Source organism: Capsicum annuum, chromosome 8 (assembly GCF_002878395.1).
Source record: "Capsicum annuum cultivar UCD-10X-F1 chromosome 8, UCD10Xv1.1, whole genome shotgun sequence".
NCBI lineage: Eukaryota > Viridiplantae > Streptophyta > Magnoliopsida > Solanales > Solanaceae > Capsicum > Capsicum annuum.
Genome location: NC_061118.1, coordinates 68,216,397 through 68,229,891, shown reverse-complemented (window position 1 = coordinate 68,229,891; position 13,495 = coordinate 68,216,397). Strand labels below are relative to the sequence as shown.

At 32.1% G+C, this 13,495-nt stretch overlaps 1 protein-coding gene across 12 annotated transcripts; it reads left to right on the top strand.

Annotated features, from left to right (window-relative positions):
- Positions 1 to 217: 217 nt before the first annotated feature.
- LOC107856973 (transcription factor TCP2) lies at positions 218 to 9,819 on the top strand. 12 transcript variants are annotated; one of them, XR_007044033.1, is made up of 5 exons: positions 354 to 590; positions 831 to 908; positions 2,228 to 3,574; positions 9,208 to 9,304; positions 9,526 to 9,819. XR_007044033.1 is itself a non-coding variant. In XM_016701930.2 (4 exons), the coding sequence occupies exon 3, from the start codon at positions 2,244 to 2,246 to the stop codon at positions 3,528 to 3,530; it is 1,287 nt and encodes a 428-aa protein (XP_016557416.1). In that variant the 5' UTR covers positions 354 to 590; positions 831 to 908; positions 2,228 to 2,243; the 3' UTR covers positions 3,531 to 3,574; positions 9,526 to 9,819. The 12 variants fall into 12 exon arrangements, 7 of the variants coding, with proteins under 7 accessions (XP_016557415.1, XP_016557416.1, XP_047251656.1 ...); XR_007044031.1 differs by having other exon boundaries at positions 405 to 590; positions 2,170 to 3,574; XM_016701930.2 differs by lacking the exon at positions 9,208 to 9,304.
- The last annotated feature ends 3,676 nt before the right edge of the window (positions 9,820 to 13,495 follow it).

The following is a 13,495-nucleotide window of genomic DNA, read 5'->3' as shown; positions in this document are numbered from 1 at the left end:
AAGACCCTACACATTAGAAAAGCCGGAAAGGAAAAAAAAAATTGTGTAAAAGAGTAACGAATCAAAAAATAAAAGTATATGTAATTGGTGGGTTCGAACCCACATCTATGGCAAAAGAGACCTCAACAGTCATGCATCCGCCAAGCAACAACCTTTGTATGTGGGTTCACACATTTTGTATATATGTAATCGAAGGCAGTAATATTAACTTTGTTTTGCAAACCAAAGATCAGTCATAATTGATTTAAAAAAGAAAATGGAAAAGGAAAAATAAAGAGAGCAGCTAAAAAGGAAAAATATCTTGGCAATGACATTAAAAAGAAAAAAAAAAGTGGAAAAGAGAAAAACGGCACTGTTTCTGTACTTACCCGATAAGCCTTGTGATATATATGCTCGAAAGTTCATGTCCTTAGGGCTTTTATTCTACTCTCTCTCTCTCTTCATTTTTTTTATTTTTATTTTTAAATTTTAAGTACTGTTTAAATTATCATGGGAACTTAATACAACTTTCTTTTTTGAAAACAATTTACTTTCTTGCTTTGGAGTTTTAAAAGTTGTGATACAAGGAAGCAGGGTTACAGGAAATTCGGGTAAAATTCTTGAACTTTGGACTTAGCTTTATATCTATAATTTGAGCTCTGTTAAAGGTAATTTTTTTTACATTTTGTGAATTATAGCTAAGAAAGAAACACTTCTTGAGTGTGTTCAAGATGCCACAGTATTTTTTGTCTTGGAAAATTTGTTTTTCTCCAATGTCGTTTTAGCTAATCATTGAAGATAAAAGAAAAGATTTTTATCCATAATTTGATTTTCCTTTTTTGTGAAACCAGGAGTTGATCTACTGTGTAGAGACGCTTCAAAGAGCACAAACCTCTCAGATCCAACAGCTGTAGATTTTCATTTTTGTTGTACGTTTATCTGTATCTATTCAAGAAACAACAAATGGTTAAATAAATATATATAAATAAATTGTTGTTGTATACAGACACAAACACAAAAACAAGAACCTCTAATAATCTATTTAATTAATGGTATATAGTATGTAGTATAGTAATGAACTTAACTCCCACCGGCAATAGTTTATTTTTTAACTAAATTGTCATTCTTTATTTAATTTCTTTTGGTGAGTTTATCTTCTTTCTTTTTGAGCATAGAAATAACTTACTATGCAATTTCTAAAGTCAGCAGATCTTTAATTACACATAAAAAGGCTATACATTCCAAGGACTTATTTTTTCTTCTTAGATTAGGAATAGCTCTACCGGTTTTCTCATCAACCCATCTGTCCAAAAGCTTAAATCTAAAGCCCTATGAAAAGCTAGGTGTTTCAGCTCAAAGGAAGGTCAGTCTTCAAAGAAAGGAAGAAAACTAATACTCGCTCCGTTTCAGAATAAGTGAATTGTTGAGTGTATTAAAACAAGTGAATCATTAAATTTTTTTTCAAATTTGCCTTTATGATTTGACAATCAATTAACTTTTGAAAAGGTATTACTAGGTCAATTTTTTTTTTTTTGGGTAAAAATAGAAAGTTATGTTAAATTTATGTTTTTAATGTTTTTAGTTAATATGTGTATTAAAATTCAACAATTCATTTATTATGAAACAGATGAAGTACTGCAGTAAAATTTTTCATTAGTACCATTTGATTTTCTACCTTACGAGGTTTAATGATATGTTAGAAATGGTAATCTTCTTCTTTTCTTTTGTCACTTTTTTTAAATTAAAATTAATTTTGGGGGCTTCTGATTTTTTTTTTTTGGGCCATGTTTTGACTGTTTTCATACAGTGTAACAGTACTGTGGTGCAGAGATGACACAGGCCTTTGTTTTGAAAGCGCTGCAAAAGGAAGCCCTATCTGTAGTTGAACATGATATATCAAACCACAAAAAAAACACCCTTTTACACATAAATAAATTTCCCTTCTCAATAAATATATATATATATATATATATAAAAGCCAAAGTAGTGTATAATGATGATCAATGCAAAGGACATCTAAAACCCATGTCTACATATAGAGTCCACTAAGCCCAAGGACCCCTACATACAGCAAATAGTTTTATATATTTGTATTTTATTTTTCTCCATCTCTGAACCCTAATTCAAGTCCCAAATCCACATAGGAAAATACCCCTTTTGTGATTTTCTCTTAACACTACTATTTCTTAGGCTCAAGAAAATTTTGAAGGTGGGTTAAATCTTGCTTTTGAACTTTTGTTCGAGAAAGGTATGAAAGTGGAAGTATGGAGATGGAGGAGATTCGAACTGAAGAGTGCAAGTTCCCAAGAATCAGGAACAAGGAAGATGAGCAGTACCAATATGAAGTAGATGATGCAGGAGAAGACAAAAAGCGTGGCCTTGGTGCTATTGCAAAATTTTATGGTCGGCCTTCATCAAGAATTGTTAGAGTTTCTCGAGCATCTGGAGGGAAAGATAGGCACAGCAAAGTATTGACTTCTAAGGGGCTAAGAGACAGACGTGTTCGACTCTCAGTCAACACAGCTATACAGTTCTATGATTTGCAAGACCGGCTCGGTTGTGATCAGCCGAGTAAGGCTGTGGAATGGTTGCTAAAAGCAGCTGCTCCTTCAATTGCTGAGCTTCCACCTCTCGAGGCATTTCCAGATACACTGCAGCTCAGCGATGAGAAAAGGTCAAGTGTTGGAACTGAGCCGGATTTTGATTCAGCTGATGTTGAAATGGATGATTATCCAAATTACAAGCAGCAGCAGCAACAACAACAAGGTCAACAGAAACCTTGTTGTAGCAATTCTGAGACCAGCAAAGGTCCTGGATTGTCATTTTCCAGATCTGATAGTCGGCTCAAGGCACGGGAGCGAGCAAAGGAAAGGGCCACAGAGAAGGAAAAGGAGAAAGAAAACAAGTCTTCTGTTGTTGCTCATCACCAAAATATGCACCCTAGCTCTTCTTTTACTGAGCTATTGACAGGTGGTATGAGCGATAATAACAATAACAACAGTAACACAAGTCCTAATGCCTCTATTCACCAAAACATGCCAAGGCAATGGTCTACCAATCCCTTGGAGTACTTTACCTCAGGATTATTAGGCCCATCATCTACTCGTGGAATTGACAACACTAGTGGCTTCTCGGATCAAATTTATATAGGAAATCCTCTACAGTCATTAAGAGTGGTGCCTTCACCAATGTTTAGTATTACGGGGGACCATCGCCCCGAGCTGCAGCATTTCCCATTTGGCGGTGACAACCTAGTTCCGTCTGTGACCACCAGTGGGGGGAGTAATTGTAATGGTCACAGAAGCAATACGAGTAACGAATACAATTTGAACTTCAGCATTTCTTCATCTGCTTCTGGTTTCAATAGGGGGACCCTTCAGTCCAATTCTTCCTCTTCGCAGTCTACTATGCCTCACTTCCAGAGGTTTTCTCCTATAAACGGATCACAGAATTTATTTCATGGCACCACAACTGAATATGATGCTGGCTTACACCTCTTCTATGGAAATGGCTATGGACATTCAGATCAGAAAGAAAAAGAAAAGAACTAAGTTCATACAAAAGCAAGTTCCTCTACTGCGCATCTTAATCCCTGGTAAATTTCAATTCTTTAACTCTATCATCATTCTACTCCATTTTTCTGCTTTCTGAGTTGAGCTTTGTATTTTTCTTTAGATCAATGTGTATAGTACCACGAAATGGATTATAGATTTCTTGGTTTCATAAAAAGTTAGTACTTAAAAGACAATTCGGCATGTGCTTATTTATTTTATGATGATAAGCTGCACGGTTTCCTTTGAATGGGTATAGGCTGGGTTGTCTCTTTGTTTGGTCTCCTTCTTCCTTAGCATGTCTATAGCCACAGACAGGTGTTAATAGCTGGGATGAAAGGGTACTCTAACAATGGTGGAGGGTATAGTCTGTATTAGACTAGATGCTCCTTTTTTATTTTTTTATTAAATCCCTATTTCTTTTTCTCTTTTTTTAATTTAGTGCCCCACCATTGGATGTCACATTTAAATGTCATATCATAAACAGACAACACTTCTCAGTTCAACGGCGCTCTTTATCTTTGCTTTAAGAGCACTTGCTAGCTAGGGTTGGGAGCTTTTGATTTTGAGGTCTTACTTAGCTAGTAGGTCAAATAAAGTAACCGTTTGATCATGAAAATTATTATTTTTTTAAAAAAATTATTTTACTTTAGTTAAAAAAGTGTAAATAATAAGCGTTTGGCCATGAGAATTTCAAATACAATTTGTTTTCACTTTTTTTCATTCTTCTCTCACAAAATTTTAAAAACAACTCAAATTTATATTTCTGGTCAAACACAACTCAACTTCAACTTCAAAAATTATGATTTTCATGGTCAAACGTGGCCTTTAATCTACATCATTTGTCCATATTACTTTATAAAGAATATCTAACAATCCATGTAAATCAATGGATAATCTACTTATTTGTATTCATTTTACTCTTAGGGGTTGGTAAAGTGTATAAGAAATAATACATCTTTCATAATTTCTGTAAAAGAAATTTTTATTTACAAAAATACCCTTCTTTGATTTTGTAAACTTTTTTACAACAAAGTTCTTTTGTCATTTCAAACATAATTAGTATTGTTGAACTATTATATAGAGGTTTAGGATTAATTGCAAGACCTTCGTCTTTGCGCAGAAATGTCACGACGATGGATTAACATAGTCGAAATAAAAATAAAATACAAAACGTAAAATTAAGAAATAGTCTCAATTTTTTTTAGAATCTTTTTAAAGACTCCCGAAGCAAAGCAAAAATATATTAGTTATTTAAATCAACTATTCATTATTGTAAATTAAAATGGTGGAAAAAGAAATTGTGAAATTTTTGAAAAAGATTCACTATTGCAAATTAAAATGACGGGAAAATGAATGGTGAAATATTTTAAGAGGGAAATTGAGGGGTATTAAGGTCATTTAATAAGTTAATGCATGTATTTAATGTCTTTGTATTACTAATACATAGGATATAGTGTATTACTAGTACACACTTCAATACACAATAGAGTGTATAACTAATGCAAGCATTAGTTATACATAGGCAAAAAGACATACCAAACAAGGTATTAGTAGTACACATTAACTCATGTATGCATTATATTTTATAATACACTCTATCAAACGACCCCTTAGGGATCGTTTGGTATGAGGGAGAAAAAGAGATAGTATCGGGATAATTTTTTATTATCCCTTAATCCCTTGTTTGGTTGCACAGTATGGGATAACTTATTTCAAGATTTATAATTAGGGGTTCGATTGATGTGAAGTATAAGTTATAATAGTCCCGAGATAAAATGTAGGATTATTCTATCTCATGTTTGATTGGAGGTATTATTTAGTCAAGGAATTTAATCTCAATTTATACTTCTGGGATAAGTTATCCCTACCTTTGGGTGGTAATAGTAATACCAGAATAACTTATTCCAGTATAAAATGTGTAAAATAACGAAAATATCCTCCTTAAATTCTCTTACATACATCACTTTTGTACATCCATGTATATTTTTTAATACCATTTTTTCACTGATCGTTATTTTTTCATAATATATTTTTCCATTGAAAAATTACTCCGTAAATATAATTTTTATTTATGAGTACATTATATGTTGAATTTGTTTGTCTAATTCTTATGTTTACTTATAATTTGATTTCTCTTATAAAAATATCGAATCCACTACTTAATTACATATTTTTAATTAAATAGTCTTTTTGTCACTTGATTAAATTTTATATATCAATTAAAATAAAGATAACTTTAATATTTTATAATATAAGGGTGATATGTGCTTAAATGAATTGTCAGAAACAATAAAATCACTTTTACTTTAACAAATTTAAGATGACGTTTTATTTTTAAAAAACACGCGGCACAATCATGAGAACACACAAAAATATTTAAGCTAAATAAGATAATTTTTTTTTAAGAACGAATAAATAAAACTTGCAAAGAAAATATAAAAAATAAAATAAGATGGAGGATATTTTTATAAACAAACAACTTTTTTTTAGAAATTATGCAATGCATACTATTTTGAATATGACAAACCAAATACTCAATAAGAAATAATCTCAGCATAACTAATTTCAACATAATTTATTTTCAAATCAAACGGTCCTTTAGTTATTACTCTAACTATAATTATTATCCATTACATTTTTCAAAAAATTAAATTTATAATATTTAAAAATGATATAGTAAAAGTACTCTTATTATTTATTATTTTTTAAAATGTGTGTAAAGTCTAATTGACAAGTAAGATGGACAAAGGGAGTGTCCATTTGCTCCGATAGGATATTAAGTTCTAAAAATTACACAAAGACACAATTTATGTTTTTAATATTACAAAAAATTTCAACTCCCTAAACATATTATAAAAATTCCAACATATACATAAAATGCTATGTATATATCGGTTATATTATGTATATTAATAGAGAGAATAAAGTAATTAAAAAAGCGGAAAAAAGTATAATACTTCCAAAAGGGTTGATATTTATGTTATTTATACTATTAAGTTACCTAGCATTGAGTTATGCAGGACACTCGTGGTATCCTTTTTATTTTTTAAGAGTTAATATAACTACTTTTTAAAGTTGTATGTTCCAGAATCACTTTATTTGTCGTCCGGTGCTTACTAAAAATAGTAATCAAAAATAATTATCATTCTTAAAAATTAAAGTATAATTAGTTATTTGTTTTTGCCTTTATCCCTAGTCATACATGTGAAAATATAATACTGTGGTGCAAAAGATAAAAGTATTAAACAGAGAGATGTAATAAATAAAAACTAGTTTAGTAAAATAAAATATGATACGGAGGATTCAAAATAAAACATGACAAATAAAATGATACGGAGGATTCAAAAATTGAATTATAAATATTATGAGTTGTGATTCTTTTGGTGTCACTAGAATGAAAAAAATATTTTTTTAATTTTGATCAAAATTTACATAATTTGAATTTGAAAGTGAAAAGTGGGGTGTTAGCTACCTCCTCTATGTAATATATTAGACTTGGATAAAAGAAAAAAAAGTACTCGGTTTTTAAATATTTGTCACCTTTTGGTTTGTACTATGTATTTTTACTATTATACCTTTATTTTTTTTTTTAATCATTTATTTTTAATTTCACTAATTAATGAAAAGTGTGATCTTTCATCAATAATTGAAAAAAATTTTAAGTGTAAAATAAAGAAAATATACTCAATTATATCTTAGATTTTTCTAAAATGACAAATATTATAAAATATCTATTTTAGAAAGGATAACAAATATTTAGAATCACATGAAATAGTTTTTTTTTATTAGTTTGAACATGAAAACTCATTTTTTCAATTTAAATTACTTCACTGATCACTTAACCTCAGCCTTAGCTTGAATGCTTATCCCTGTATATTGGAGTGTGCATATAGTAAGCTAAATTAATACAGCCATTTGAGCCTCGGCATTAAAACGCTTATCGCTGTATATTATGTGTAGTAAGCTAAATTAATAGGAGCCTTGCTGCAGACATCACTGTCATAGCTGGCTGGTAACACTGTAAGAACTGTTTCACGTACTCCCTCCGTTTAGTTCGTTTAAAAAAGAATGATCCCTTTTCTCTTTTAGTATTACTCCCGTCTCATTTTATGTGTCGCCATTTGACCGGGCACGGAGTTTAAGAAATAAGGAAAGATTTTGATAATGTTTACCAAATTGTCCTTTATCAAAAAATGTGTTAGTGTCTTTTTTTTAATTAAGTGGGATCAATAAGGATAAAAGTGGAATTGTATCTTTAAATAATTGTTAAATCAGGAAACATGACATTCTTTTTAGGATGGACTAAAAAGGAAATGATGACACATAAAATGGGACAGAGGAAGTAACTTTTAAATTTTAACTTTTCATGTGGCATGTTTAAGAAGGAAATTTTGGTATATTTGACATATCTTTAATTTAAGATCACAAAATTAAAAAATTTTCTTTATTTTTTTAAACTCCGTACCAAGTCAAACTAGGTCATTTTTTTTTAACGGAGGGAGTATTAACTTTAAACATTCATACTCATTGAAAGCAAAGAATTATTTGAAAAAATCTACAATTCTTTTTTATACACGTATGTATATTCTTTTGCTTCTTTCCCCTCCACTTCTATTTACAACCAAAATATGGAATACTCTTGAAATTCTAATTAGCTCTAATTTCTTTTTCCTTTTGCTCATTCCTTGGATAGCATTAACTACGAGCATCTAGGGCCTATGGGCTATGGGCAGAGAGTCTAGCGATTGAAGTGCTTTTCGGTCAAGTCCTTTGTGATATAATATACTTTACTCTTATTTCAGCGGTTGCTAATTGCTGCACTATTAACTTGGGGTGTTGTCCCAGTCTTTGTTCAAGTGACAAAGATTGAACGATTTGTCCCTAAAGATTTGTTCAAGTGATAAAGGGGCAAATCTATTATCCCTGAGTTTTAAATGCTACTATATGTCCCTAAAGGTTCACCCCAGACAAATATATAGAAAACGTTGGGAAGTTCCACCATTTTTTATTTCGGATAAGATAGAGACAAACAAAATAGGAACTCTTTTTGTTAAGCTAAAACGGTTTGTGCCTATTCGGATCGTTGTAAGAGTATGTTCCCCCTCCCCCGAACATTAATAGTGGACAAGCCGCTTTGTCGCTACCATGTAATGATGCATATTAAGTATTCATATAATGTCCTATTTACCCAAAAAAAAAAAAAAAAGAAATGTTAGATATTTAAGAATAATTATGCCACAATTAGTAGTTAAGACTAAGCACTGAGCAATTAATTCTGTTTGCAACTATGAGTGGTTTATTAACTGATATTCTCTTTTCGTTGTTTTAATCCAAAAAATATCCTTTAGTTAGAGCTTTTTATTTGATTTGGTCTTGTAGTAAGAGTTTACTCTATCTATGCTGGGTCGATAAATGTACGCTGCGGGTTCAAAATCTTCCATAGAAAGTCAAGATATTCAAGTGAAGAAAGGTAGAAGGATGGACCCATTGTCCACCTTGTTTTGAACCGTGTGCTACTTGTTCTTGGCTATTTCTTGGTTGTCATACAAACTGAGATGCCTTTAATAGTACTCTGCTAGTAAAAGGAGATGCATACTGTTCTTTCACATCTCATGGCTCCAGTAATAGCTTTCTTTTCCCACTTTAATACTCTGCTAAAGTCTTCAACTCGCAGATATCCATTGATGGAGAAAGATAAATATTGGTGAATCATTGAAGATAATTTAGAGCAGATTTTGCGACTTCAACTGAATCTGCTGCTTCTAGCTTGAGTATGCCAAATTAAATAATAATTATATACATAAATTCAGGTCCCACATTTTTAATTCACTATGAATAACATGTCTCTAGTGAAGTGTGCAGGTCAAAACCAATTTCTTATGCATCATTGTTAAAATTCATATTTATACATTCAATTTAGTTTCTCAATACTGTTTTACTGCTAATCAATCAACCTGACTAGGCTTTAATTTGTCAACCATAATTGATTCAGGCAATTGAAGATGGAAGCAGCCTCTGGAGTCACAAAGGAAGCAATGCTTTTCTATGCTAATTATGCATTATTCATCTTTGAGTACTATAACCTATAAGTAGGTACCTTTTTTTAAATTTTTATTTTTATGGGAGAAATCCCTTTGTTTTCTGCTTCTGGCCCGACTTCGGTTGGCGCACAAGTTCGAAACTCAGCAAGCTTGTGTTTATGTTTTTTTGTGAGATGTCATTTGTATTGAAGAATTTATCCTCATTTGAATTTTATGGTTCTGCACTAAACCATTGCTTGAGGAGACATCATGTTACATGGATTTCAACCACTTGAGAGTCAATTTCTCATATTTTCACTCAACTTAAAGACAATGGCGGACCCAGAATTTAAGGATAATGGGTGCTTAAAAAATTTAAAAATTGAAAAAAAGTAAAAAATCACCTCAATAAGGTTCGAACCCGGAGCCTCCTTCCAACGAAGCAACATAAGATCAACTTAAATGTCAATGCATCCAACCAACTTTTTGTTATAGTGGGTGCTTTTATATGTTTTATGCCTATTTTTCTATATTTTTTATGTAATTATATCCATTCCGCATCGAGTTTTGTGGGTGCCGGAGCACCCCAAAATACTATATAGGTCTGCCCGACTTAAGAAAATATCCCACTAAAGTTAATTATCTTTTTTTTATTTCAATAATGTCATTCAACTTTGTAGATTTTCTTTATAAACTAACAATTGCTAAAATAGTCCCTATTTTTTGAAAAAAAAATTGGTCAAAATAGCCCCTTAAGTTAAACCGTGAATTTAGATAGTCTTTATTCTTTTATATGAAATATAAATATGCCTCCAAATACATTTCAGCTTTTTACTTCATTTCATATTCCCTTTGTCCCATTTTAGCTTGACATATTTCATTTTACAAAAAATCATAAATTGAATTATAAATTGTACTATTTTACCCTTTAGCAATATTAATTGTATTCATTGGGCACAGGAATGAACATTAGAATTGGAATTGGAATTGTTCACATTTATTGTATGCTATGTGTTGTAGGGGTATCACGGAAAAAATAATTAATTATATTCTGATTTAGTAAGTGATCAACTAATATGAGACATTTATTTTTAATAAGATGACCAACTATAATGGAACGGAGATAGTAATGTAATTTAAAAAGATGTATCATAATATTAAAAAAAAAAATAGATAAAATTGAGAGATGTATTTAGTTTTTAAAGTCAAGTTGAAGTGGTAATATAATTTTTGCCCAAGTAATATCGCAAGATTGACAAAAATAATATTTGAAAACTTTAACATTTTTAAGTTACATAATGGTTACATGAAATTTTCTATTTTTATTTGATATTGAACGAATTATGATATTATCGATGTCTTTAAATTCTTTAAAATATTTATATATGATTGTTTTTCTAAGACCTTATATTTTTAGGGGGTGGGGGAGTTGACGAGTGTGTGTGTGTTGAAGGAATCCATCATTTTCTATATGAATTATGAATTTTCTGACAATAATTTTTGGAGTAGAAAAAACTAACAACTAAATTTGAACTATTTTATCAAAGAATAAAGATGAATCTGTAGACATACAAAATTCGATGGATTAAATTCATACAAAATTTGAATTTAGTTCACGATTATTTGGGTTAATTAATTAATCTGGGCCTTATAAATTAGTTGGTCCATTTTATCAAATTCAAGACCATGATCCAATATACCTTGGAGCCCAAACCCATGCCACATGCCAGGGTGACTTGGCGTTCCCATCAAATTCAAGACCAACAAAACGACGTCATATGTAAAAATGATGTGGAAATCTCATTCAAATTCGAGAACCAGTCAAAAGTTATCAAGTGTCAAAGTGACATATTTCGGCTAATCACAAGCAACCCAGCCTACTCCCTACAACTATAAATAGGAGGTAACATAACATTCTAAGAGGAATTTGAAAAGAGGACTTTGACAAGCATTGGAAACATCGACATCGACTATCAAGTTCTTGCAAAGAGCAATCAACGGAGTTCTTTTTGGAGATTATTCCAAAGTATCAAAACATTTGCTGACATCTTTGGCGATTGAAATACATCTCTAGGAGTCCAAAACATCCAACGATTCGAGAAACACGCTACTGAAGGCTCTCGGATTATTTCTAAGTTTAGGAGAGAAGAATCAAGAGAGTTACAGTATTGTACTCACAAGATTCATCAATAAAAATAAATCTTTTAATTAACTTTGATTGCAGTTAATTTTTTACGCTTTGAAAATTTGTTGCAAACAAATTTTGGCACGCCCAGTGAGACCATTTCTGCTCTTCATCTCTTCCTCGTACAAATTGGAAGCTACAAATTCAACTATTTCAATGGACTTCAAAAAAACAAACGATGTTACGTGCAAGGGCTCTACTGTCGCATCTGCTGACCTCAATCGTGTTAGACCGATTACTCGTCGAAAGTTCAGGGCTAGTGGCTTGGATGAATCTGAATACTTCACCTCTTTGGAGGTGACGAAAAACAACAACTCTCATTTGGCGGCTACTGGGGGCAATCTTGCATCCATGTTCTTTGGTGAATTTTCTCTAATCGAATCCAACTTTGGAGAACTTGAAGATTCAACGGATTCTCCAATTTCAACAAAGGTCAATGCCTTAATGGTTGATTCAACTGACATGGACGAGAAGTTTGCAATGATGGAGCAAACCATTGAAGCCCTAAAAAAGTCGGTTGACAATAAGAATCTTCATATCGCTTAACTCATGAACAAACCGGAGGCTAACGAACCAGGAGAGTCGAGTCACATCCCTACTTATCCACCTGGCTTCACTCCACAAAACAAGGATGTTGAGGAATCACCTGCTAAGTTTAAATTTCAAAAGGAGAAATAATCTGTTTCCGTTGCAGCTTTATCTGTCCAATAGTTGCAAGACATGATAACAAACACCATCATGGCTCAATATGGTTGAGCACCACAGAGTTCTTTGTATTACTCCAAGCCTTACACAGGATGAATTGATTGTCTATCCATGCTAGCGAGCTATCAACCACCAAAGTTGCAGTAATTTAATGGCAAGGGAAACTCGAGGCAACACATTGCCCATTTCGTCGAAACATGTAGCATGCTAGCACACATGGTGATCTCTTGGTAAAATAGTTTGTCCGTTCATTGAAGCGGAATGCATTTGACTGGTATATTAACCTGGAGCATGATTCAATTGATAGTTGGGAGCAGCTCGAGAAGGAATTTCTCAATCAATGTTACAACACCCAACGAACTGTGAGCATTACAGAGTTGACTGGCTCCAAGCGAAGAAAAGATGAGCCTGTAACGGTTACATCAATTGATGGAAATCATTGAGTTTAGACTGCAAATACCGTCTTTCTTAAATATCTATGGTAGAAATATGCATTCAAGGAATACGTTGGGGCCTTCTATACATACTATAAGGGATCAAACCACAAATATTTGAAGAACTTGATACACGAGCACATGATATGGAGTTGAGTATCACAAGTCACGAGAAAGCATCCCCTTTTATTGATCCGCTGAAAGAAAAAAGATATTTCAAGAAAGGTATGAGCTCAAAGACTTAACAGTCCATGGCAGTGAAAGAAACTTCTGTGAAGGTTACAACCAAGCAAAAAGTGAAGGAAGAGGAAGCCTCGAGGCAAGATCCAAGAGAGGATAAATGTCGTCCAACCTTGAAAGATTATAAGATAAGGTTTATCCATTTCTAGATTCAGATGTACTTATGACACTAGATGAATTGCTAGTTAAGAATATCATTGATCTTTCTGAATAAAAAAGGCCAGAGAAAATCAACGTGGTCAATGATCCCAAGTACTGCAAGTATCATCGCGTCATTGGTCACCCAACGGGAAAGTGCTTTATCTTGAAGGAGAAAATCATTACACTAGTAAGTGAATAAAAAATCATCATCGACATGGATGAAATAGTAGAAGAAAA